Here is a 25329-nt window from a genome sequence, read left to right on the forward strand (position 1 = left end):
CTAAACAGTCATGAAATCCCAGGCAGAGCTACTTCTCCAAATGTGCTGTGTTAAGGAACAAGCAGAAGTTCTCACCTCTGTCTCCCCAAGACGCCCATAATTCACTTCATACAGCACAATAAGACCATTTGGTTCCTTTGGTTCTTGCCACTTCAAATGCACGGTATTTTTTTCAACCAGCTCATGGGTAACTGGACCAACGATGTCATCAGCCTTAGCTAGAACCAAGTTCATGATTAATAATAGTTTTATTTCATGTCTTTGACAAAATTCAAAACTGCCAATATTTCATCCATCATCCCTTCCCATCAGGACACAAAGATAGCACCAGTCCTACACGATGTTTCGGTATTGCAGCTGTCTACTGTAGGAAAAGCAGCATTTTGAAAACAGTCCTCAACCCCAAAGCAAAACTCAGGAAGATAATTACCTTCTGGCATGGTCCTGGCACTGACATAAGCTGCCACACTGCATCGGGATTCCTGAGCATCATGGTTACAAGCGTGGAGCTCAATGCGATACCCGGTGAAATGCCGCAGGCCTGAGATAACCAAAGACTCCTTGGACTTAACTTTTTCAAAAGGTTTCTGTTCCTCTGCATTGTCAGGTGCTGCTGCAGAATTGTTTGGAGAGGATGTGATGGTGGGTATCACCACAGTGGCATTTGCCACAGAGCCAAGGTCTCTTCGTTTTCTTGATGGCCTATTAAATAATACAGGTTACAATGTTATTTGCTATATTCAGTGTAAACACATTAATCTGGAAAGGCAGAGCTAAAATGGCAGAGCTCAGAGTGTCACTGAAAACTCAAATTCAAGTCTCATATTTGTAATGCAACAAAGACATTCAGGAGTTTGTTTTTTTTTTTTTAAACAAGCAATCTGTCTTACCCCCTGTAATGCACATAGCTTTTTAAAAGTATGTATTCCTGAGACACTCTCCCTGTACAACTTCATACAGGGAAAAAAAACAATTTAAATAAATCCAAGTATTAATAAATCTTAAGTATTTGCTTGAGAATTCAGGTTCTTCTAGATCCTTTCAGCTGAATACAACTTTACAAGGTTGCCTCACGGATGCCTGTACAGTGTTGCAATGCTTTGGAGTTCATCTCCTACACATTCTAGCTTTGAGCAAATGAGGTCACATCACAGCCCCCAAGTCTGATGACCTTAGATGTGCCACATATTCTAAGTGTCATAAACTTGCATTTATAAAGCGTAAGACCAGTTTCACAGCTCACTGGAAGACATCTGCCACTCTGAACCCTAAAGCTGAATCTAGATGGGTAGATAATTTTAACCTTTTCCTGAGAGACCAAATCTATTATGTTCTTTTCAATGGATGCATTTAAAACTCAAGGATTCAGATTACGTATTAGTTGTGCGGTTTTGTTAATCACATATGGCCTCTCAAATTATTGCACTTCGGTTTGAAATCAATTTTTTGCAGTTGTAAAAACAGAACTGGCAGTGTGATCCTGTCAACTCCCCTGTTTGCAAGTGAGTGCTACCAGCCAACTGTAATGTCAGATTTTGTCAGTAAATAAACAAAATAAATTCAACAGAATTAAGAACCATTCACAAATTTCATTTTCTTGGAAAAAAAAAAAAGGGAACAAGTACCAAAACAAAACTCCTTGTTCTAACACTTTACGTCCTGTCACACATTTGTTATGAGGAATTCCAGGTTGGGAACTAACCAGTGTGGTGAATCAGTAATAGTATTTAGTTACACAAAAGGAATTAATGCCATTTGAAAACCAGACCATGTATTTTAAGGGGATGATGACCTTTTTTTTTCTGCGTGCATGTGTGTGCAGCTATTAAAGGGTATAAAGAGTGACCTGAACTGAACCCACACTTGAGAGGCATCTCCAGTCTCTAAAAATGTAACAAGCTGTTGAAGCAAATCTTTGCTGCTGAACTGAACTTTCCACTGCACCCTCTGCCTACCAGGCAAATGATTGGCCAACTACAGCTACAACAAGGGATTGTGCGGATCAGGTCTTTTGTCTGGTGTTGTTTCTCCTCCAACAGCAAATGCAACCAGCTGGAAAGCAGATTTTAAGATTTCCTGAAACTAAACATCGGGTTGTACCCAGCAATGTAAGCATATTTATCCACCTGATGAAAAAATGGGATGCCAAACAGCAGGTTCAGCAGAGCACATTCCAGTTTTCAGTCTTCTCTTTCTCTAATTACTAATTAACTCATTTTGGAGCTGCTGTTATCTCAGTTTGTGCATTGTTCTGAACAGTGTCCCCTAACAATGGGGCAGAGTTCAGAGACCCAGGTCTGGGTCATGCCACCTCCCTCCTTTGCAAGGATTCTTTATGGTCAACCAGAACTTGTTTGGACTTAAAAGCAAAGCTACACGCCACTGTTTACAAAGTGTGGGTTCAGCTGTTCCTCGTGTTTAAGATAATTTTGTTTTTCACAAGTAAAACAGTAATCTGACCACTGATGCAACACAGAGTAAAATGCAAGAATAACTTCTTCCTTCTCAAGTAACAGAAAGCAAGGAAAACTTTTGGCTGTAAACCCCAATCTTCCCATATTTATTATCCTGGACTTGCAGCGAATTTCTTGCCAAATTCTCTGTATTTTTAAGCATGTGATGTCTTCCCATAGTTGTTCCAGTGGAATTTTCATTATGGCCATTTCAGTAGCTGCAATGACCTCCCCTGTGAAATACTCAGATTCAGGTTCCTTCTGCTCCTACTGTCTGAGATTATCAGTGTGTGGTGGCTCTTGGTCCACAGAAGGATGGAAGTGACAACTCATCACATGCAATATGGCCTGTGCTGGGGAATTAAAAAATGCATTAGGCTAGCTTAAGCCAACTTCTTCCACACACCTGAAACTAGCAGAGGAACAGCTGGCCTGTCTTCCCCCTTGTGCTGGCAAAAGCATTTCTATATTTGTCCGTACAATTAATTGGACTCAACTGGGAAACCCAGGAAAAAAAAAAAAAAAAAAAAAGTTACTTTTAATGCAAGCCATTTCCCAGATATTGTTCTCTCTGTAACCCACTAATATTTGTAATGGTACGAGTGTGTGTGACAGAGAGAGGGAGAATATAGACACAGAAAGAAGAGTGAGACTGCTTTTTCTGCAGTACTGCTGGTGGATAGTATACATGACATTACATCCTGAATAGCAGCCATTTAGTTCCCTTCTGCCTCTCAGGACTTTATCATTACTTTTGAAATTCTTCCACGTTTTCCACAGAATCATGGAGTGGTTGAGGCTGGAAGACACCTCTGGAGAGGTTGCTCAGGACCATGTCCAGTCAGGTTCTGAATATCTCCAGGGATGGAGACTCCACAACCTCCCTGGGCAACCTGCTCCAGGGTGCAATCACCTATGCGCTCCAATCTGTGCAAAACTCGTTCCAATGTAAGAGCAAATAACACAGGAAAGAAGAAACAAAGCATCAGCTTCTGATGGCCACTTTGTTCAGCTACAAAGGAAGGTTACAAAGCACGTGGTGTAAAGATGCCTGCTAGCTCTGACTGGGGAGGTGGGTATGGCAAGAAGCATTTAGAAACTTCTAGTTTGCCTTGCCAGCGCCAGAGCAAATTAACCCTCAAGACTTGTGCTGGTATCTCTTAGAGCAGCTAATCAACTGTGCACGTGGGGAAGGAACAGCTTCTGTGATTTCCAGACGTGTTTCTCAGAAAGACCAAGACCTGGGACTAAGGCAGAGCCTGGCAGATCTGTGGCACAGCCTCGTGCGGGATTAGATAGCTGGGAACAGGGCAGGAGGAGAGCAACGGCCCATGGAAAACAAGGAGAGACAAGACATTAGGGGAGTAACTTCTCAACTGCTCTGTCTTCTGCACCCCTGCCATCTCATATTCCCTGCCAGCCTCATCTGTGAGATTCCTTCCCGTGACTGGCAGAAGGCTTTTTATCTCAAGGGGAGTCTGCACCGTGCCTGGAGAGAGGCCAATAAACCATCAGGAGCCACGCAAAAAGCACCTGAAGTAAAACACACTTCATGTTCAGTTGCCAGGCTCTAGCTGGGCTGCCCCATGAGCAGGCAATAAGCACAGTATTCACAGGAAAACTAATTCTAACTTACATTGCCACAGCCTGGTGCCTGTCAGAAAAGACAAGCAGGACACATGCCAGCAGGCAGGTGTCTTTACTGCTGACTTGTGACAGCAAAAGGGGCTTGTATTAAAAGGATTAGTTAGCTTAGGGGACGTGGAGATTTATTCCTTAGCAGGCTGACAAGGTGGCACATCCTGGTGACTGGTTTCTTCCTAAAATACATACCCCAGAAACTGGCCTGAGAAGCATCCTGGGCTGGCTGCACAACAAAATTGAAGAACAAACAAACAAACAAACAAACAAACAAACAAAAAGAAATCAGATTGTCACAATTGCCTGCCTACACCAAGAGGAGTTCAGCTTTTGTACATGGCTTGGTTCTCCTCTGCTTTTGAATATGTTGTGTCCTGGTACCATCTTGCACACTGAAACCTGCCCTGATCAGCATTAACAGCAAAGAAATAGCAACAGGAGTGACACTGCACAAGCTTCCAGGTGACAACTGCAGGCATCAAACCAGGCTTGCAGAGAAGAGACACTCCAGTAACGCACTCAGTAAGAAAAAATGTTCAGTGCAGTAACATAGCTTTTGTCAAGCAGCTGAAAATAAATGTTTATTAGCTAAGGGCAGTAAGCACAGAACAAATTTAGAGCGCAAAATGTGTGACAGTGAAGAGGGTAAATCACTACAGACTCTAACCTGATTCCCAGTGCCTCCTCTGTAAATTGCATATGAAGTGTGAAGACATTCAACACCACTTAATGTGACACTGCGTGTGCCATTCAAAACAGGACATTCACCACCCACAGCAGTTGCATTCCTCATGGTATTGGAGGTATTTCCCAGGCTAAGTGCAAGGAAGACCGCAAATACTGTGCTAAAGGACAAGGCTGTGGCATGGTAAACTTCCCTTTTTCTTTCTTTTCAACTGGATGAAAAGCTAGACCACAAAATTCGAGGACAGAAAAAAATAGCTATTTTTGGCATCATACAATTTTAAATGAGCTGCAGGCATTTAGCTATTTGTTATGGATTCTCACTTCATTCTCAAGCTGAGGAGAAGCCAGAGACAGGAAATAAGAGCAGGATCTTCCAAATCTGTAGTAACATCAGTTGTAGATGCTCAGCTCTCACCAGTCTCTGACAAACGTATTCAGCTGGACTAGACAGTCTCATGGTAGCCCAGAGAGACTGGCAATATGGCCATGTCCAGCCCAATATTTTTCTTTAATAATCAATTACATTTCCCTCCCCCTGACCACCCGGGGAATACTGGAATACTGTTTGATATTCGTACCTGGGGACAAAAACCTCATTGTGAAGATAGTTCTCAAATGTCTTGCGGAAAGCAGACTCTTCCAGCTCCTTCTGTATTTGAGAGTCTGTTTTAGGACAGGAACAACATTCTCCGCTGACATCCTCACTTTCACTTTGATTATACTTCTGAGTGTCTTCGGATTCGAAAGGAGGAGACCACGTCCTTGAGGGCAGTTTTAATCCTGTGGACAAAATTTTACTGTCACTCATGCCTGACATGGCAGAAGCAGATGGTTGATCCTACAAAGATCCAAAACTAGTTTACACAAGATTCGTAGCACATTTGGGCACCCTGAGCTTTCATAACCAGGGTCAAGCAGCTTTCCCTCTTTTCTGATAGGCCTTTGATTCAAAACCGCTATTTTTGAAATGGAGCTATGATGCTGCTGTAGCCAAACAGAGTTCTACTCCAGTTCATCTCAGTTTAGGTAACACAAGGGCAGCAGGTGAGATTTTAAGAGTCCTCAGTGGAACTCTGTTGTGAAAGAATTCCAAAACAGGCACAGGATGCCTTCAAAAGTAACTTGGCCGTTGATCTCCAGAAGCACCAGTATTTTCCCTTACTATCTCCATAGCTGTTATTACACTTGTTACTTAGTTTAAAAGGAACAAGTGCAGAAGGGAGATCCCCAAAGGAAAAAACATCTGATTACTTTGTAAAAAAATATTTTAGGAGTTTTTGTACATAACTTGGCAGTAGCACCTCATGTATAATGTAACTTAACAGTGGGAGAACACAGCTGCATCTCAACTATTATCTTGAACAGTCTTAAAACCAGCAAAATGAGGCATCCAGAGCACCTCCAAAATGCGTGAAAAATCTCAAGACAATACTGAGAAAGCTTGAAAGAAAGGCACAGAGAGAAAACTCACCTTTTAAGCAGTAATCAAGTTCATAAAGCTCACTATCTTCTGCCTGCTGCTGCCAGAACACCAGGTAGTGCGTGATGTTTCCATTGGGCTCTGAGGGTGGCTTCCACTTCAGAATGATTTGGGATGAAGAGTTGGAAACAGATATTGGATCTAATGGGACTGATGGAACTGCGTGGGTGGGAAAAGAGACAGAGGTCACTTCCACTGCTCTGCGAGAGCTTGACAGAACAAGGGAAAGACAACAAGGGAAAAGTTTCCATTTCCATGGGAATAAACTGCCATCCACAGTAGGGCCACTGACAGCCAACAATGCTGCAGCAGGATACACCAGCGTGCACACAAGCTCTTACATGTGGCCACACGAGTCTGATGGAAGAGGCGCACATTGGCACCTCCTCCCTGTGCAGGGAAGCATACATTTGTTTAGGAATACCTTCCTACCAAAGTAAAGCAGCAACAGCAGTAGAAAGTTTCATGGATATAAGACTATCACGACTACCAGGCAGAAAACTATTTAGGTCTATTTTTCTTTTTCACTTGCAAGGCAACATTCATTTAATGATACTGACCAGTAGCGTTGGTCTGTACGTAGATGATTTCACTCTTTGCACCGTATGTTCTTCGTTCATCAGAGAAGGTGACCAGAGTTTTAACAAATACAGCATACTGTGTCCATGGCTTCAAGCCCCTCAGAAGCCAACCTGGCTGGGCCTGAGCTTTGGGCTCATTTGACCGTGGGGGTGGGTCAACATCCACAACTGTCCAGCTGTTTGACCCACAAGCATCTTGGCCATCAAACTCCGTCACATTCTGGTATGGACTTTAGAAAAAAAAAAGAAAATCCTCAATTTAACAGAATCCTAATTCAAGCTTCTAAAAACAGTGTTTCTAAAGCCATCACTGGAAGTTATAATCCTTTACCCTTTGGAGAAAGCATAACTATCTCATTGTACTTATTCTGAAAATGAACTATAGGGAGCTTTGCAACCCAGTCTCCTAACAGCATCACAGATCACATACTGTTCCACAGATGATCCCAACAACTATATCCAGGCTAATTATTTTCTAAAAGAATGTTTCCCACCTCAAAGGGAATAAAAACCTCAACATCCCATGGAGATAGTGGGGAGATGATAAGCTCCGTGGTTAGAGTACGAACGCTTAGAATAGCCTGAACAACTCACGTTTGGATTGCTCTTAAATGAGGAATTTTGCCTGTACACAACTCAGGTAAGTCAGGAATCTTAACGAACACTTTTATATAAGGATAACACCAGAAACTTATGTGTAGAAGACAGACAACCACAGAGCCTAAGTAGCTATGCCTACAGCAGGTTTAATATCTACTCTTCAACACCAAATGCTGTTTGTGGAAGTCCAGCATGGCTATTATTTGTAACTTAAGAGTGGATCACTTACGCTTCTTTGTAAAAAAGCATAAATCCCAGGAGATCACGGAAATCAGGAGGCCAGTATGGCTCCCACTTCAACAGGATCTTGTCATGAGATGTTCTAATGGAAGAAAATTTCAGCAATTCATTTTCACCTGTAACAAAAGCGACAATAGTTTCATTAATGCTAAAAAATAAGGGTTGCTATTTGAAATTATGTTAGAAGTTTATTTTCTCTACAGATAAATATGAGAATATTGGCATTGAGAAGGGCTGCTCATTAGAGCCTTATGTTACTTCAATGCTATTCCTGCCTTAAGCCAGGGGTCGGAAAAGATGACCTCCCAAGGCTCCTGCCAGCTTAAATTTTTCTATGATTTTATGAAAATGACCCTGTAGAACAGCTGAGCTAATTTCTAATAAGCGTGAAATCTAACAGCAATGTATTTTAAAATTCATGATGATCTACACAGCTGAACCCAGTAATATGGTTTGCATAGAAAGCAGAGGCTACAAAAAGTAAGTGTGTGAATTCCCTGCCTTGCCTGGGAGTAGCGTGGTCCCATTGCAAACAGGAGGGAAGGAAAACAAACAGCTGGAGGAGGGTGGAGTTTTGAGGCTCAAGGGACACGTTACAATATGGTCTGTCCAAGCAGCCCAAGAGGGACAAACTGTGTAGCTCTGATTGGATTTACCATTCCTGCAGTAGCTGCACAATGGAGGAAGAACATTCATCTCACTGGCACCACATCCAGAACAAACAAGGTTTTTTTTTGTTGTGGGGTTTTTTTGGTAAACAGGGTGCTGCCAATGTGAAAACTAGACTTGAAACTTAAAAACAAACAAAAAGCCAAACACACTGGCAACTTGTGGTTTGAGGTGGAAGGGGTGGCACAGGGAACAGCTCAGCAGAGTGAAGCTAAAGCTGACAAAGAGAAATGCAACTGTCTCCTCCAGCTGCTTTTAAACAAAACAACCAGCCAGCCCGGGAGCTGCACACAACCACATGACAGAGCTGGGTTTGAACCCCAAATCCAGGTTCAGCCCCAAATGTGGGAAGAGCTTGTTTGTGTCTCAGGGGAGGAGAGGACCTTTACAGGTAGCTAATTCCTTGTACCTCCTTCTCTGCCCAGGCTAGAGCTGTGATATCCCTGAGGGTATGGCTCTGTGCAGGTTTTTTCACTGGTACTGCCAGTTTTTACGTAGGTAGTCATTACGTTCCCTTCTCCCCACTGTGCTGGCGTGGCTGCATATGTTGATACGTGGCAAACCAGATCAGGAAACTGATTCAGCTGAAGTATCTTAATTTTTAAGTCTGTTCACAAATAGCTACATCAGCATAACAAGGGCAGAACTGGGGAAGGGACTGCTTAAGCAGAGCTGTCATCAAATGCAGAGAAACAGTTGCAGCCACAGATGATCTAACCTGCACTGCAAGCTGTGAAAAGAGCAAGGAACTGAAACGCAAGGGGCTGAAATCACAGTTTAATTAATGCTGAGAGTTTCGGTGGCAAAAGCTGTTTAAGCATCTGATGTGTCAACCTCTGTGTGCACATAAAACTTGGTGGGGCTAGATGATAAATCAGAGCAGAGAGATGACACAACCTAAGAACAAAGGAGGAACGGCTTACTATTTTTTACCCCGTATTACTTCAACAGTCTGGTTCACCATGCGGCCCTGTAAGACTTTTACCGGCACAAACAGGAAAAGGGGATTGTGTGTGGCACAGAATAGGAACAAACAGCAGGGTTGGGGGTGCAGAAGGGATGCACTTAAGTATCGCTGCCAAAATAGTGACTGCAAAACTACATCTACAGTAGCATGAATTTAGTCAGAGCATAAAGCAACACTGTATGTTTGCTCCTTAGCCATGCTGACATAGGTACCATCTTATAGTTGTTCTGTTAGCTTAAAACCCTCTGAGAAGCATAACAAAAATTGTTGGAAAAACTACTGACTGTTGTCATAGCAATTCCCTCACATGGCTCCAGAGATGGGTGGAAATCCTGTTTCTCTACTATGTTTATTCTGTGTGCATACTGTCGCCTCATGACATGGGAAAAGAAGATTATGACTATTAATCAGGTACTCAGCAGTAACACAAAGTGCCAGTCTGGACTGAGGTTATGTTGTGCTAAACTTTTCAAAAAGACACAACAATACACTCAACCCTGAAAAACTCACAGCTGAGCACACAGAGAACAAACTTCTGAACACCAAAGTTGGCAGGGTAGGCTCCTGGCCAGATGGAGAACCCATAAGTACTTTTACTCATGGCATACTGACAGTGTTGCTGCAGTGCACAAGCAGGCAGCAAGTCACATGTGTGGTGCTTTACTAAAAGGACAAGGACAGTCTCTGGAAAAAACCTTGTAAGCTAGGCTGAGAGAAATAAGAATATGTTAGCAAGGCAGAGGGAAAGGAAAACGATGCGAGTCTCGCTGTGTGCTGTGACTTTCTTACATGAGGCTTGATCACCGTTCGTCTTCAGGGCTATGTCATTCCTTTCCTGACGCCCCTTAGTCCCAGAGATCTCCTCCATCTTGTGGATTTCTGACAGACAGAGTTTGGGATTATAATGGAAGAAGAGTTTGCCTCGTGCAATAGTGAGGTTGTGCTTACTCCAGTCCCAGAGCTGGCGAAGATTCTGGTTGTCCAAGGCATAAAATGAGTAATTCCTGAAAGCAGAGATGAAAATGTGGATTGGGAAAGGATATACTGAAAACTCCTTTTTTCTCATGTACTACTCCTGACACCAAAGAAAAATTAATGCAAACTATCTTCCCTGGTAGGCCACAAGCCATGGGCAGAGGAACATTTAAAAATAACTTAGGAATTGTTTACCAATACAAATCACCCTGATAGCACTGGCACTCCTTACACTTCAAAGCATTAAAATAAAGTATCTTTTGAAATAACTCACCCAGCTTCTAGTGTTTCTCCTCTAATCAGATGTAGTTTACGAAAAAAAGAAAGAGAAACCAAGGCATAAGACCGGCGAATTTTTAGGTAACCAGAGATTTCTTCTATCAAGCCAAGATTTGCTTCTAGTTCAGCTGCTATGTTATCTATGGAGAGGAAAACATTGGGTTTAGTTTTCTGATATCACAGACAAAAACACTGATATCGGAGCCCAAACATACTAAATAGAACTGCTTTACATTAATTTATAAGACCTTACAAAAATCAGTTAGCCAAAAACCTCAAGTGAACATCACAAGAGCCTTTGTTTTGTGGTTATTTTTCCGGATCACTCTAAGATTCAGAGTGGTCAAAGCAAAAGAGAAATGCCCCAGCTCACAGATGGTGTCATATTTACTGATCTGACATCCAGTGCTCCCTACCCCCTTACTCATGCAGAACTTACTTCCTCCACGGATATTTATAACTAAGCTTCCATTAACAACTGTGCAGCCACGGAGCTCCTGTGCCGATGTCACCGAATCGATCGTCTTCTCTTTCCCGTAGTCGCAAACCTTTGGACAGGGCCCTGCGCAGGGTGTACAGTGCAAGCTGGAAAACAAGAGAGTCAGGAATGTAGATGTGATGCTTTTGCCGAATGTCATCTGGGGTGTCCCAGCAATTCTCAAAAGCAGAGTAATCAATTCAAAGCGACAGTGTCCGGACAATATGTCATGGGATTCGCTTGCACTGCACAGCACATGGCTCTTAGGAACTCCAAATAACTGCTGATAATTCAGTAAATTGTCATTTCCACATTTTGAACACTAATCGCTCTGTCCCTCCCTATGTAACAGAAACCAGGATGAAATGATTTTGACTGTTTTGAATAGCCCATCCACCAGTGTCGCTCAGCATTATACATACCAGGGGTTTCAAGATCAAGAAACCCAGGCCCAGTCTCCATCCCAAGATCGTTAACCAAACATGTAATTGATGAGTGGAGAGCTGGCCGTTCATCTGGGAATCCTCTGATTAAGGACTGTACATAAAGTTGCTTTGAAAAAAGGCAAGCAAGCACGTGCTTTGTGCTCTGGGGAAATACGTCTTAAATGGCAGCAAGATGATTGCTTGCCCTGGTCATAACACCACAAGAATGTGTTCCCAACTGGTTCAGGGAAATAAATGCTCTAGGAAAAGCAGAGAGTAGTGCTGTGAGGTCCTACTGACAGCAGCCTGGAACAAGCGCAGGAGAGAGGCGATGGCTGCTATTACACAAACAGCATATCTACTTTGGGGTTTGCTAGTTCATTCTATTGAAAAGCAAAACAGGAAATGGAATAAAAAGTCCTGTTAGAGTGAATTCCCCGAAATTATTGTGGCAGGAGTAAATACATGCGAGCACAAAGCTACCAATATTCATAGGAAATCTGACTCATCACAATATATAATGTTACTGTGGGACAAACAACAAAGTTTTCAGTGATAAACAGCTCAGCAACATTAATTAATTCATTTGTTGAAAACCCCTGGGAATAGGCAGAATGGCTGTTCCCTGCTTTGATTCATGCTACCCTTGTTTGTTACATCGTCCATTTATGTCTGGCACAGCTTGAACCTGCTCAATGAAAGTAATTACAGGGACGAGGGACAGATATTCTGAGAATGATCCACTCAAAATACGCTATCCTCTTTTCATTAGACATGACTTATTCCTACTCTGCTTAATAGCAAGGCTTTCTAGTCTGAAGTCTGCTCCTGGGGGGGAAGGGAAGCAGGGCTACTAAAGCCTCTCCACTGCTCATCTCCCTTGTCCCCCTCGATTACAGAATGTCCCTTCTAACCTGAGGATTCTCCTCTTCCTTGTCCTCCCTCTCAATTCCCTTTTCCCACTTTTTCCAAACCTGAGAGGAAACAAGGGAAGAATAAACTACTGGCACATGGTAGGAAGACCTGCCTGCTTTTAATGGCTTGAATTAGCAAGGTGTTAGTTTGCAACTCATATTAGAGTAGACCAGGTAATTGTCACAGACACTCCAAGGCTGGAAACTTTTCTTGGTCTTGCCACAAGATACAAACCCTCTGTCCAAGAGAGAGAAAAGCACAGTACAAAAACTACAGCATCATTTCTTTACCTGCAGACGCTTGTACTTACTTGCTAGAATTCATGATGTACCCTGACGGGCATTCATGAACACATTCGTTATTGTGGATAACGTGACACCCCGACTCCCTGGCGTTTTTGCATTTGTTGTGCAGTTCCTGGCAGAAGCTGAAGGTCACACAACGCCACCCCTCAAAGCGATAGTAACCAGGGGGGCAGGTGTCCACGCATTTCCCTTCAAGGTAGAAGTTGCGGCAAGCCACACACTTTTCAGGGTTGTTCGGCTCCGTGCAGTCCCCGAGACATTCGCTGTGACAGCACTGACCATCAGAGGTGCAGCCTTGGGACTTGCAGGCAGGTGGACAAACTGTGAAGAGAAAAGATAAAAGGCAACTGAGTACCACAGGATAACCCGGTGATGTATGACTGTGAAAGGCTTACGAGCAACGACACTTCATCCTGCTTGGCTTGGCAACTTTCTTTTCAAAGAGGCAACAATGAAGCCCAGACATCTGCCTCACCTCCACTCTTCAGTGTAAATTCCAAATTTTAATAACATTTTTGAAGCGTGTTATCACTCACCCTCACAATTCACTAATGCTCATCTTCAAAAAGAGAAAACCAAGTTTTCCTCTCCCCTTGGTCCAGTACTACGGGGCTCCCAGGACAGCTTTGGTGACCCCAACATTATTTCTGAAGCCCAGAAGTGATGGGACTGTACAGCCAGAGCTTCCCAGCCTGGGATAGCCAGCTTCAGCCACAAGATTCCAGTTTCTTAGCTTAAGAAACTAGGTTTCCCACACTAATGCTTCAAATAACACACTTCGAACAACACCTTTACATAACCCTTTAGCTTTAACAGGATTTGCTTCCTATCTGTCTATGAACCTGTCACCAGTTTTCCTGAGGAAGCCTGCTGCCCTGGCATCCAGCACAAGCTCTCTGGTGACTCTCCCTGCAAGTCCAAAAAGGAGGGCACCCACAAGTGTTATTGCTTGAGGTTTTTATGGTTTACTCTTTAATTACCCATTACTTAGTGCCTCACAATACTTTTAATGAGCGGTTTGGGCTTTGAAATAGAAACCATGGAGCAGCATAGCTCAGGGCAAACAGCATGACTAACGCCGAGCAAGGAGCTGGAGGGGAGGCTGAGAAAACCCAGAGAAGCTCTGAAGGGAAGGAGTCCTGCCCCTCCGCACCTTCATGCTCAGTATTAATGGTTCAAATGAGGCTGAACCAATTAAACGCAGAACATGCCACAGAACTTCAAATCAGAAAAGATGTACTAAAGCTGAAATCACCACTACAAGAGTGAGCACCAAAGCCAAGTACGTTTTTGACACAGCTGTTTAAACAGCAGGAGGAAGAACTTAGATGAGGGACAGGGGACATGGGCCTGGATTTATCCGTATGATGTGACAATACAGCCTTTGGGCTACAGCTGTGAATTGCCAAGACTCAGGTCAAGCCATCACCTTCACCTCGCCAAACAGGAGAGTTTTGGTTGAAGGCACATCTGAAGGGATTCTGCTGTCCTGCCTAAGCGCCCGCGGTGAAGGAAGACAGAGGTAAGTCCTCCTGTGATCTGCGCTGGCCAGACCAAGTAACTTCACACCTAATTAACACCATCTGCCTCCAAATTTCCCAAGCTTTCTATCCAATATTCAGCGCTGAAGCAGGAGGGGCTTTATTTGGAGAGGTCCTAAACTCACCCATGTTCAGGGGCTAAAATGTTATTTTTCATTTCTGGCTAGCATGTGTGAGCAGACCAACAGAGGAACATGGTTCAGTTTTATTTAACTAAATAAACAGTGTGTAGGATCCATAGTACAGCATGCTACCGATATTTTGATCATCAAATCCCCAGCTGTGGCTAGGAAGAAAATCTTCCTCTGCCCCATGCTAAAGGACTGCAGAATTAAGCGTGTTAAAGCAGTTAATGCCATTCTTGGAATATGCAGCAGTAACTGCAGTAGACAGGATAGTAAAGAGGAGCAACCTTTCGTTTCTTCCAGCCTGATAAATCCTTTGAAGAAATGTGAAATGGATAATTCTATCACAAGGTCAATTTAATCTCAAATATCTTACTGCTTCCATGTCAGTCATTCACTGCAGGTATTTTCTCTGTGCCTCCCTCAAGATTCATCCACTAACAAGAAACACAGGAGTGTATTTCAAATTAATTTTCTTTCACACTGACCAACTTTTTGCCTTTTTCTAACAACGGGTCTGATTTTGTGAACCTGCCACAAACAGTAACTGATTGAAATGTAACAGCCAAATAGAAGCAACTTGCAGATGATATCTTGTATTGGACTAAATACAAAATGAGAAGCTTGTTTTAAAAGCATTATACATTCTTTACCAGGCCACAGATGGAGCACAGTCTAGCAACAGATGTCACGGGTGCAGTTTATTAGAACTATTGGCAACAGAAAAACACAAGACAGAAAATTCCAGAATTAAGTCCAAAACACTATCAAGCTTACTAATTCCAGTCTAAAATCTCAAGGTTTACAGGGAGGAGGGGGGTAAGTCTGGGCTATTTCTCACACACCTCCCCATGTTCCTAAGTGAGCACTGACACACCGATGTCTTGCAAGGACTTCTGCACGTGCTAGTCCCAGCGCCCGCTGCAGCAGCCCGCTCCCTGACGCGGGGTTAGTAGCTGCTACAGCGAACGCACGCAGGAACGGTTTGTGCAGGCTGGAGGGGGAACGCTGGCAGCACGCGTCGCAGTGTTCATCACCGGCGCCTCCTGCAAAAGGGCGTTTTCCTGGGTCTGCTTCATGCTTAAGAACTGCAAAGCCTAAAACATTCGAAGGACAACATTTGTTTCTCAAGGAGTCGGTGGAGCAGACAGGTAATGTGGAAAAGTTGGCCCTTGTGCTAAACACCCAGTGACACATGGCACCTATTTAACGTTATGCCACACTATGGTTTTTTTATTTGTTATGGAAACTAATCTTCAAAGTCCTATGCTTATTTACATATTTTGAACTCAGCTGCAAATATTCACAGGGCAAAAACGGTTTAAATTCTCAACTCTAAAGGTTTTTAGAAGATACAATTAAACTATTTTTAAACTGCTCTTAACGTTTCTCTTTTTCCTGTTCTACGAGCTTTTGATGTCTAAAAGACAGCTTGAAGAAGGCAAAGCAGCCAAGGCAACATCTATTTTTCCATTAAGCATTCAAGATCAGAAACTGTCAATCACTATTTTGTGCAAATTCTCATTACACAAGATCCTGAATTGATGTAGTTTTGACATTCTCAAACTCTGCATGCTAGAAAGCACCTGAAAGTCACATAGAAACCCCTCCAGCGTTTCTTCACTATTGCTTCTTATAACTATTACTACAGCATCCAGGTTATGGGACTCTGGACAGGTCAGATTTGTTGTTGTTGTTTTGGGTTTGTTTTTGTTTGCTTTGTTTTTTTTTTTTTTTTTTTTTTTGCTGCCATGTTATGCTTTCATTGCAGGACAACACTGAATAGGTTTGTGCTGACCAAGTGCACCTCATTACCCCTTCGTCATCAAGGCCTGCAGACTCCAGTATTGTCACTGGCCCGTGTAGACTCGCCTCTTTGCAATGAGATCCCACTTTTGGGAGCTGTGGCACGGTCCGGCACAAGCTGAGGCGGCGCAGGGTATGCTCAGAAATTGCATCTACACAGCCCCAGCCTCTGGTTAATGCTGGTTGATGCATTAATAATAGGACTTTTGGACAATGCTGTGCCTCCCTTTCAGCATAGGGGAAAAAAGTCAGCTCTCTTCATTCCTCACAGAAGAGAAAGTCAAAAGGGAATTTCAGAAATCCTAGCTAGAGACAAGGGAACAGCTATTTTGGGGTAGGGGCAGAAGCGACCACACTGCACTACAAAAGCTGCAGCAGGAAAAAGCACTTCAGCACTGGCATCAAAGCAAAGCTGCTCATCACAGCCACGAAACCTCTTCATCAAGTCTTTAAGAACAGGACTTTTATAATCCCTGATCCCAAAGATGACAAACAGCGTAACGCTCAACTAATCTGCCCTGGATGGGGGAGAAACAGAGCCGACAGAGAGGTTCAAACCTGTTGTTCCAGGGGTGAATAAATATTTAACTAGCTAGCTAGAGTGGCTCCAAAGACTTAGGAAACAATGCATTTTACAAACCTTTCTGATTATAGATTCAAACTGACATTTCTTCATGCTGCTGAGGCCCAGCTGGGGGGGACAAAAGGCAGCAAAGTCAGCGCAAAGGAATTTCTACCCCTGTGGATCACTCCTGTCGTTTCACCACTTCCCTGTGCTTCAGGTGAAAACAAAACACACTGATACTGTAAACATATTCCTGAGCCAACACAGGTAACCAGGAGATACATATTTAACAGGCAAGTCGATTAAGTATTAAGCTGTTCAGCTAATAAACACAGTTTGTCTGAACACTGAAGTATGATCAAAAACATTTGTGTTAGGTCTTGCTTCTTGCTTTCTGATAACACAACAACAGCAGTGAATTGCCAGAAAAAGAGGAAAAAAATGAAGGGTAAAAATCACTCAGAATAAGTTTTTGCTGTTCCTTTGGGATCCTCTGCCACTGGATGGGTTGAAATAGCAATGTCCTGGGAGAGCTAAACTGAGGATTCCAACGGACAGTGGTGTGGGTATGATAAGAGCTACACGGTTCATTAAGAGGAAATTCTAACCCACATGTATGAACGTCAAGATGCTGCATATATACCGTACAGGGACAGATGTTCCCACATGGTTTTGGGACCGATTTGTCATGAATTGACATGATCTTTCTACCGTGCAATAACAAGCCCCAGCAGTGTGACCATGTGGGTCAGCAGAGGCAGCCCGGGCCACCACGGGTCCTCTCGGCTGGTCGGGGCCACCAGCCACGTCCCGTGCAAGCCGCTCCTCTTGACCACGGGACGAGCCAGCGACAAGGAGCAAACTCGCCTTGCGCCGTCAGGTCCTTTTTCATGAATTACACAAGCTGTATTTTGATTACAAACAAGGCAATTAGCAGGCTCCAGATCCAATGGAGTCCAGGACAGAAAACAACTGCGGCAGGAGAACCGCCCTCAACCTCAGCCAATGCTTTTGCTGCCTGCACAGGGAGGCATCCAACCGCTCTGCTATCTGCACAAGGCAAACACGCCTTAACCCCTTGCCAGCCACCCGAAACGGGGCTCCCCAAACCAGCCCTCGCCTCCCACCGCTTCCACGGGAGGTCACGCCGCTCTCTGCCCACCACGCTGCAAAACTCATTAGGCTAATGCAATTTAACAGGCTCTTTGCAGGGTTTTCTCACAGCGAGTGTTTAACTCGTGAGGTGTATTTATAACCAGGAGAAAAAACGTAGGAGGAAGCCAGTATGAACCCGGCACTGACACAGCTTAAAATGGCTTGTTTTGGCCGTGATATGTATCGCTCAATGCCAGAGCTTAGGTTAGTGTAATGTTATATGACGTGCACGCGCGTATAATTCAAAGTCAGAGTCCCACAGAAACAGTATCAGTGTGCTCTGTGTTTCCCTGTGTTTTTTTCTCTTACTGTAAATGGCTGCAATATCTGTCATATAAATTTATCCATGAATAGCCTTGCACTCACACACAAACACACACACACATAATCATACTTGAGTTACAGTTGCAGTGGGAACTGTAATTTCCTAACTGTATAGTCATGATAATGACCTCTGTAGAAAAGGGTTCTTGTGGTTCTAAACAAAAACAAAACCAACAAGGGAAAAAAAAAAAGAAACCCAAGGACTAATCGCCCACGGCAGTAACTCCTCTGAGTGTGTGTTGCAAGCATGTGATCTTAATTTAGCAGTACAGAGTTTGTTTCCTGAATTTCTGCAAGTGCTGAGCAGCATCCCTGCTATCTGAAATCTGTATGAATCTTACCTCCTTATAAATTATGTATTAAATCGTGTTATAAGTACATAGCATTTTGTACTTGATCACTTTTCCTCAAGATTTACTCATTCTTTTCCTGTCAAGATTCCAAATTCAGTAAGTTGTTAAGTAGTGTTTGTTACAGAGCTCTATACCACAATTTTTATCTGTAAAACTATTTTTTTTACTCATGATCTTCTATTTCCTTTTGAGCATTTATTTGATCTGAACATGTCAAGATGACACCTAATCTGAGTGTGTTAATGTACAGTAAGGTTGAAAAGAGCTATTGAAAATTAAATAAAACTGTGTCCAGTGAAAACTAGGTATAAATTTAAAACTCCACAGCAGAGTGGGTTAGACAGAGGTTTGCTGCAAGAAAAACAGCATGTTACCAACCCCTCTACATGGTGGTTTATGTCCTTCAAGTATTTCTTCAGGTCACCGAGACCAGAGAGGCAGAAACGTAAACTGCAAACCCCACCAACGGCAGTTCTTGGGCTGCACAGGGCAAGCTGCTCCCAGGGCACTACGACAGAGTAATGTGCCTGGGAAGAACACGGTTATAGAGGTTCACCAGCCTATAAAGAGCACAAGGACTTTCGATCGCCTTGGTGACTAACAACAGTAGCTCTCCCACACCTTCCTGAATCTACAAAAGAAATGGAGAAACTAGAACAGAACAGAAAATAAGAGGTTAACATGCTTCTAGAAAAAGACTGCCAGCAATGCCTGATGCTGGCTGTAGTTATCAAGCAAAATTCAGGAAATATCACAAGATGTTTAAGCAGACTTTATGTCACTTACTCACAGTGCTCAATTGCTCTAACAACATTTGTCCCTTTATCTTCCCTAATGTCAAAGGTGTCCAAGGAACAACCCTCCCAAAACCCATCAGAGCTCAAGTGCTGCTATCCTCACACAGGATTTCAGTTCTTAGCACCAACTCAGGAAGGAGCAAATGCCAAACAAATTCAAAGCTTTACAATCAGCACTAAAATTAAAGTGTTATTTATAAAATAAGATATTACAGTGCATAATGCCACGACCCCACTGAACTGTGAGTTGGGAACATTAGGAGGTCTGTATTTACACAGGAACAGATAAAATTAACTGCAGGTGCCTCCCTTCCCATAGACAGTGACTTCCAAAAACAACACACTGTTACTGAAACATAAAGGAAACTCTTCCCATTGACATTTCTCAGGACAACGTTACAACTCTTATCTCATCTATCAGTAAGGATTAAAAAAAAAATTGTTTCGCCTCCCAACCCTTTCACGAGTTACGTGCTCATTTGGAGCTACGGGGAATGTCTCAAATATTCCAAACTGGATTGATGCCATTTGCAGACCCTGTGTATTCAGCAGCTTCCTGTAAAGCATCCTCCCAGCCAGCAACAGCCACCACAGCTGCAACCGACGGAGGTGCCGGTATGGTTGCATGGACCTGTTAGCATCAGCAAACGTGAGTTTAGAAAAGATAAAAGGGTTTGGGAGTTGTGTGCCACCTTGTCCAGTTGCGATAAAGGAGGAAATGGAGGTCTGTGAAAGAAGTTGTTGAATGGAGATAGAGGGAAAAGGTTGAGTGCTGTTGTTAGAAGAAAAGAGCGGAAAAAGGGAGACCTCTCTAGAAATGCAGTCTCTTCCGTGCCAACCTTCTGCTGTTTAGACTGTGGAGTAATCTATTATCTTCTGCACTACAAATGTTGGTGGAGCATTTATCTGGAAATAGAAGAATTTACTTGTGTGAATTATGCCAAGGAATATAGAAAACTTACTAAGAGGAACTCATACATATATGCATACATGCGCATACACACACATACTTTTATTTATATAAAATACAAAAATGTATTTTTATGTAAGTCATCTTAATACGATGGAATCCGGACAAAGTCGTCAACCACGACGGATCCACAATGCCTTTGGTCACTTGTTCTTTATCTTCTTAACAAGTTATAACCTGACGCAGTACCTGTGCCCGGGCGTACAAAGCCCTGCGTAACTTCAGATCCGATGGCTCACCTCCGTGGCTGGAGTTAGTCAGACAGCCCAACTATCATCTCTTATTTTCAGAGATAGGACTTCTTGGGCTACAAACCTCAGCTATCAAAGTCCCTCACCTTCTCCCACTGAACCTTCAAGACAGACTCTCATTTCACAGATCTACACCTTTCTGTTTCTCTCCTTTGAAGGTTTTCACTCCTGCTATCCTCTATGTCACTCTAACTACTTACATGAAGAAGTTGATGCCTCCCACTGGGGTATGCCTATTATTGCCCAGATAGAATAAAGATCAAAGAAACATTTTCCTTTCATGCATTTTAAGCAGTGCACATTGTGTTTACACAATGGCAGCAAGCCCCTTACAAACTGAACTTTTAGAGCAAAGCACCTCTCTCTGATGAGAGCTAGGGGACAAAGCTGAAAAAAATAATAAAAAAATTAAAACTGAAGACTACGTCTGTTTTCATTGTCCTGGTATCTTTCAATCAAGCTGATTCCCCAAGTAGGTAAAAACAACTTGCAGAAATCTGGCTAAACTGCTGGCAATCAAGCTCAAAATACCAAAACATGGGGTTTGATTTGAAAACACAGCAGCACTGTTAAAGGCGGAACAAGTGTCACAAAGTGCACACAAGGATAGCGACGAGAAGTTGTAAATACTTTACCTAGTGTCTACACAACACTGCTGTTGTGCCATTCTCTGGCAAGCAGATCAAGCCTGCTCCTTGTACTTTCTGTTCAAAATTACATGGGAGCTCAGTGCAGCCTAAGGGATCAGAAATAACCACCGACCTCTGCTTGCTTGCTTGCTTGTTTTTCTTTAATATGCAAGCCCCAAAACTGACACCACATCTTCAGGCAAAGCCTGGAGTCCCCAGCCAGTTATCACTAAATATAATGCCCCCATGCAAATCGATACTAACTCCAGGCTTTGCTACTGTCAGTGCCTTTGATGGACTGTAATTGAAGATTAAGAAGCCACCACACTCACTCCTATCCCTCGGGTACCTGAGGATTGGGAGGCCAGAAATTTCTATGCTTCAGCCCTTCTGACAGCAATTTGCAAAAGAGCCGCTAAGTGAAATCAGTCTCCCTGTAAAAAGGGGCAGAAATGTTCAGCATTCTTAACCTCCAGGTAACACGGAGATTTGTAAGGAATAGTTAATTTTAAAGTAGTTTGGACATCAGCCACCTCATATTGTACTTGATGCTGTACATCAGAACAAAGGATTTGTAATTTAGACCAAGACCAGAATCTTTAAAGTTAATTTGGGGAATTTTTCTGTAAAGCTCTGCTCATAATTTTACTCCCAGCTCTGAGGGTGATTTTTTGTTGTTATGGTTTGTTAAATTTCAATCCTTATTACAACCTAAGGATTTGTTTTTATCATTCAACGGTTGACACGCCACCTGGGAGCCTCATGAAAGCTTCATGTTAATATTTAACTACATATTACTCTTTCCAATGTACAGCATCTAGCAAACATCCCTGTTCACTTCAACCTACTCTCGTCAAACCTGCTCACTCACATTGCAATTCCAGAACCCAAAAGAATCAGTGAAGTGGTCCAGGCAGCCACAGCCGTCCTAAAAATAAGTGTTATTGCATATAAAATCTCTATCCACACTGTATTTGAATACAGATCTCTGCTCTCTGAACCAGCAGGATGTGAACCAGCTCCCTCTCAAGCCAGATAACCGTATCAGCACAGCGCTGGGGGCTTCTCATCAGACCGATTTATTTCTTAGTGATCAGCAGCATGGACTGACCAGAATAAAAAGTCAGCAGTTTAGTGCTGAATGAGAGAAGATGCCGCATCAGGACAAGCCATAGGAGAAGTACAGGAGTTGGTATCTAAGAAACAAATGGAGATATGCAGAAGCGCTTCAAAGTACGGCGAAAGTCTAAGAACAAGGTCCATCTAATTTTTCCAAACATAGGTCTAAGACAAGCTATTACTTTTACCTACAAACCCTATCCTGAAAATAAGGAGTGATATGATCAAAGCATGATGTGAAATGTATAACCTTTGCTTTCTGCAGAGATAAGAGAGGGGTAAGATTGCTTTCCTCAAGGCCACAGAGAAGGATGTTGTAGTAAACAAGGCATGAAAGAATGAAAGCTAAATTGACACACATTCAGCTAGTGTGGGGATAAGGAAGATCATATTTTAGATATGTTATGTGAAATGATGTGTAAAACGTAACCCGGACACACAAAATAACAGCAAAGCTACACCAAAAAGGACGTACAGTTTACAGCAAATAGGAAAGTGGAGCTGTCCATAACCGAGAAAGGTAATGAAATGGGCGGAAGTGTAAGATTAACCACAAGGAGATTAAGCTGATAACTAATGATCTACACAGAAATGTCAGACAGAGGTTAAGATTTTAATCTGGACAGATTTCACGGCATAGTCATGAATTGTAAACATAGATACTGAAATTGAATTTCTGTTTGTGGATGCAGATACTGAAAAGAAGCAGAGAGAAAGAGGGAACATAACTTATTCGAGACCCCCCTTCCTGCCTCACCTCCCAGAGAGCCAGGGAAGATGAGGTGAGAGAAAGGGAAAGTATCACCTGAAGGCCAGTTGTTCAAAGAAATATCTGGAGGATGAATTTCCCTGTGAAGCAGAGCTAACGAGCTCTGCCAACCAGATTTTGTTTTTTTCCCTTAAGTTAGGAGGATGCACAAGCAGCTTTAGCGCACGGTCATTTAGCACGTTGCCCAGATCCATGCTAGCCACGGAACGGCTGCGGTGGGAACCCGATCACAATGCCAGCCTCTGTCCCGCTGCAGCCACTCCAAGGGTAAAGGCTTTTGCTCTGTGCCAGGAGAGGCTGGCTACTGGAGACAGCAGGAGAGGGAAGGCGACTCCGGGTCTCGAGCAGCTTCTCCAAGCAGGCAGAGTCCTTGGAAGAAGCGCAGCCGGTCAGCTGCCTGCTCCCCAGGCAGAACCCGAGGCTGGCGGCAGGAACCAAACCCCTGCGAGCAGCCGGCGCACGGAAGGATTCACCGAAGGACTAACACATACATCCTTCTGTCACCAAACTGATTTCCCACATAGGTACATCCAAAACTAAATGTTGTAAAGCATGTCTTCCAGTAATTTAATAGGTGTTATGGTTTTCCCTGAAACTACAGTAATTTTTTTCCAAATTGTATTTGAACTGTGGAAAGGAGAAATGTATGCAGTATCTCATTACTAGGCATACTAGTATCAAATGCATAGATTATATAGACCCATATAATATTCTCTCAACTATTCTAGTCATTTTGGCCTCATCAACTCATGACCACTAGTTTATACACCCTTCTCTCTTTGCCCAAAGCTGCAAGTATGCTCTCCACAGTTTATTTCTAGGTATAAGAATTTACTTAGCAGTACTGAAATAGATACTGTTTGCTTGCAGTCCCAGAGCCAAGCAGTTGAGACCTCTCTATGAAATGTATTTTTATTTACTACTTGGCCTCAGCATACCAGCGATGCCCATTTTCAAGAAATTCAATGTATAATAATATGTGGCCCTGCACAAACTATCTAAGTCAGCTCTATCCTGATATATATCTGCTTCATGGCTTCTCATTACAAACATACTGATCCCTATAGCTTTTGAACTATAGGATGTGTGCCACACCACATCACTCTGCTTTTCTAATCAAAGTGCCAAATGAGAAATTATAAAAATGACCAAGAGCCACAGAAACACAACCCTAAGGAAAAACAAATGGCTATAGATAAGTACAAAACCCATTAACTACATTGTACAAGCCACCCCTAGAAGCTATTAATCTATTTCTCCTTCTAAATTATGCAAGAGAAAGTTGTAATCTGAAGAAATTTAATCCCAAACTAGTTGTGCCATCCCAACAAAGAGGGGCCAGCAACAAGGGAACTGAATCTTCTGAGGTTACATTAAACTCAAGGGGAGATCTTGGATTCTCAACCTTTCTTCCACAACACTTAATGGCTCGAACTGTCAATTGTCAGAATCACAAAAATTTTGTTTTATTTAATGCCTCTGCAGTGGCAAACTCTTAAAATAAAACCGACTGTCACTGGAGTCACTTCGTTCAATTGTGAGGAAGTACAGTAGTAGCAAAAGTCTCTTTATCCACCCGTTAAACTACGTGTGGCTATTGAGAGAAACAGGATCTGCTTACATAACACGAACTGTGCAGGCGTGCGCCACGGTTGCTAAAAAGCTTCAGCTTCGGGGATGTTTATCAGCACGGGAGTCAAGATACGGTCTAATCACCAGTCGCCATCAGCATTGTCCATTTCAGAGCAATTAAGACTATTCAGAGCTTGTCTAATTGATACCATAGCATGAGCTGTGACACCTGCCAATCCCTAAATGGGGTAATTAGTGTGTGTGTGTGGGAAACTTATGGAAATAACCTTATAATGGTGAGTCCTCTGGGGAAAAAAAATTACACAAAGTAGTGTTATCTGGAAAGAAAAAGAGATGGAACTCTCCCCCACAAGAAACATATCATTTTCTCCAGGGACAAAGAGTCTTTTTCTTAAGCAAACTATGGGCATTTTGGATCTCAGCACAGAGCTGCCATTATTGAAAGCAATCTTCATCTGGAAGGGAGCTGAAGAAGTTTTTGAGATGTTGCCCAGTCCATTTACCTACCCAAGGCCAGGTGAAATACTTTAACTAAGACATTTCTGACAGCTGTTTGCCTAAACCCATCTCAAAGCTAAATTCTGCCTCAAGGCACCTCCTGCATTCATTATCTGAAGTTTATTGAAGTCTAGCTTGT

At 42.9% G+C, this 25329-nt stretch overlaps 1 protein-coding gene across 1 annotated transcript in view; it reads right to left on the reverse strand.

The window, feature by feature from the left end:
* LOC104364445 (insulin receptor) overlaps positions 1-25329 on the reverse strand; it is a 56520-nt gene that overhangs the window by 11359 nt on the left and 19832 nt on the right. Inside the window, exons 3-12 of the mRNA XM_042794487.1 lie at positions 12701-13016; positions 11012-11157; positions 10568-10712; positions 10108-10322; positions 7672-7798; positions 6822-7072; positions 6253-6420; positions 5360-5561; positions 431-702; positions 76-218 (exon numbers count right to left, since the gene is read on the reverse strand). Coding sequence (XP_042650421.1) covers positions 76-218; positions 431-702; positions 5360-5561; positions 6253-6420; positions 6822-7072; positions 7672-7798; positions 10108-10322; positions 10568-10712; positions 11012-11157; positions 12701-13016 — 1985 coding nt within the window. The remainder of the gene's footprint in view (positions 1-75; positions 219-430; positions 703-5359; positions 5562-6252; positions 6421-6821; positions 7073-7671; positions 7799-10107; positions 10323-10567; positions 10713-11011; positions 11158-12700; positions 13017-25329) is intronic.

The sequence above is a fragment of the Tyto alba genome, unplaced genomic scaffold (genome assembly GCF_018691265.1).
Source record: "Tyto alba isolate M040663 unplaced genomic scaffold, T.alba_DEE_v4.0 Super-Scaffold_20000042, whole genome shotgun sequence".
Classification (NCBI taxonomy): Eukaryota; Metazoa; Chordata; class Aves; order Strigiformes; family Tytonidae; genus Tyto; species Tyto alba.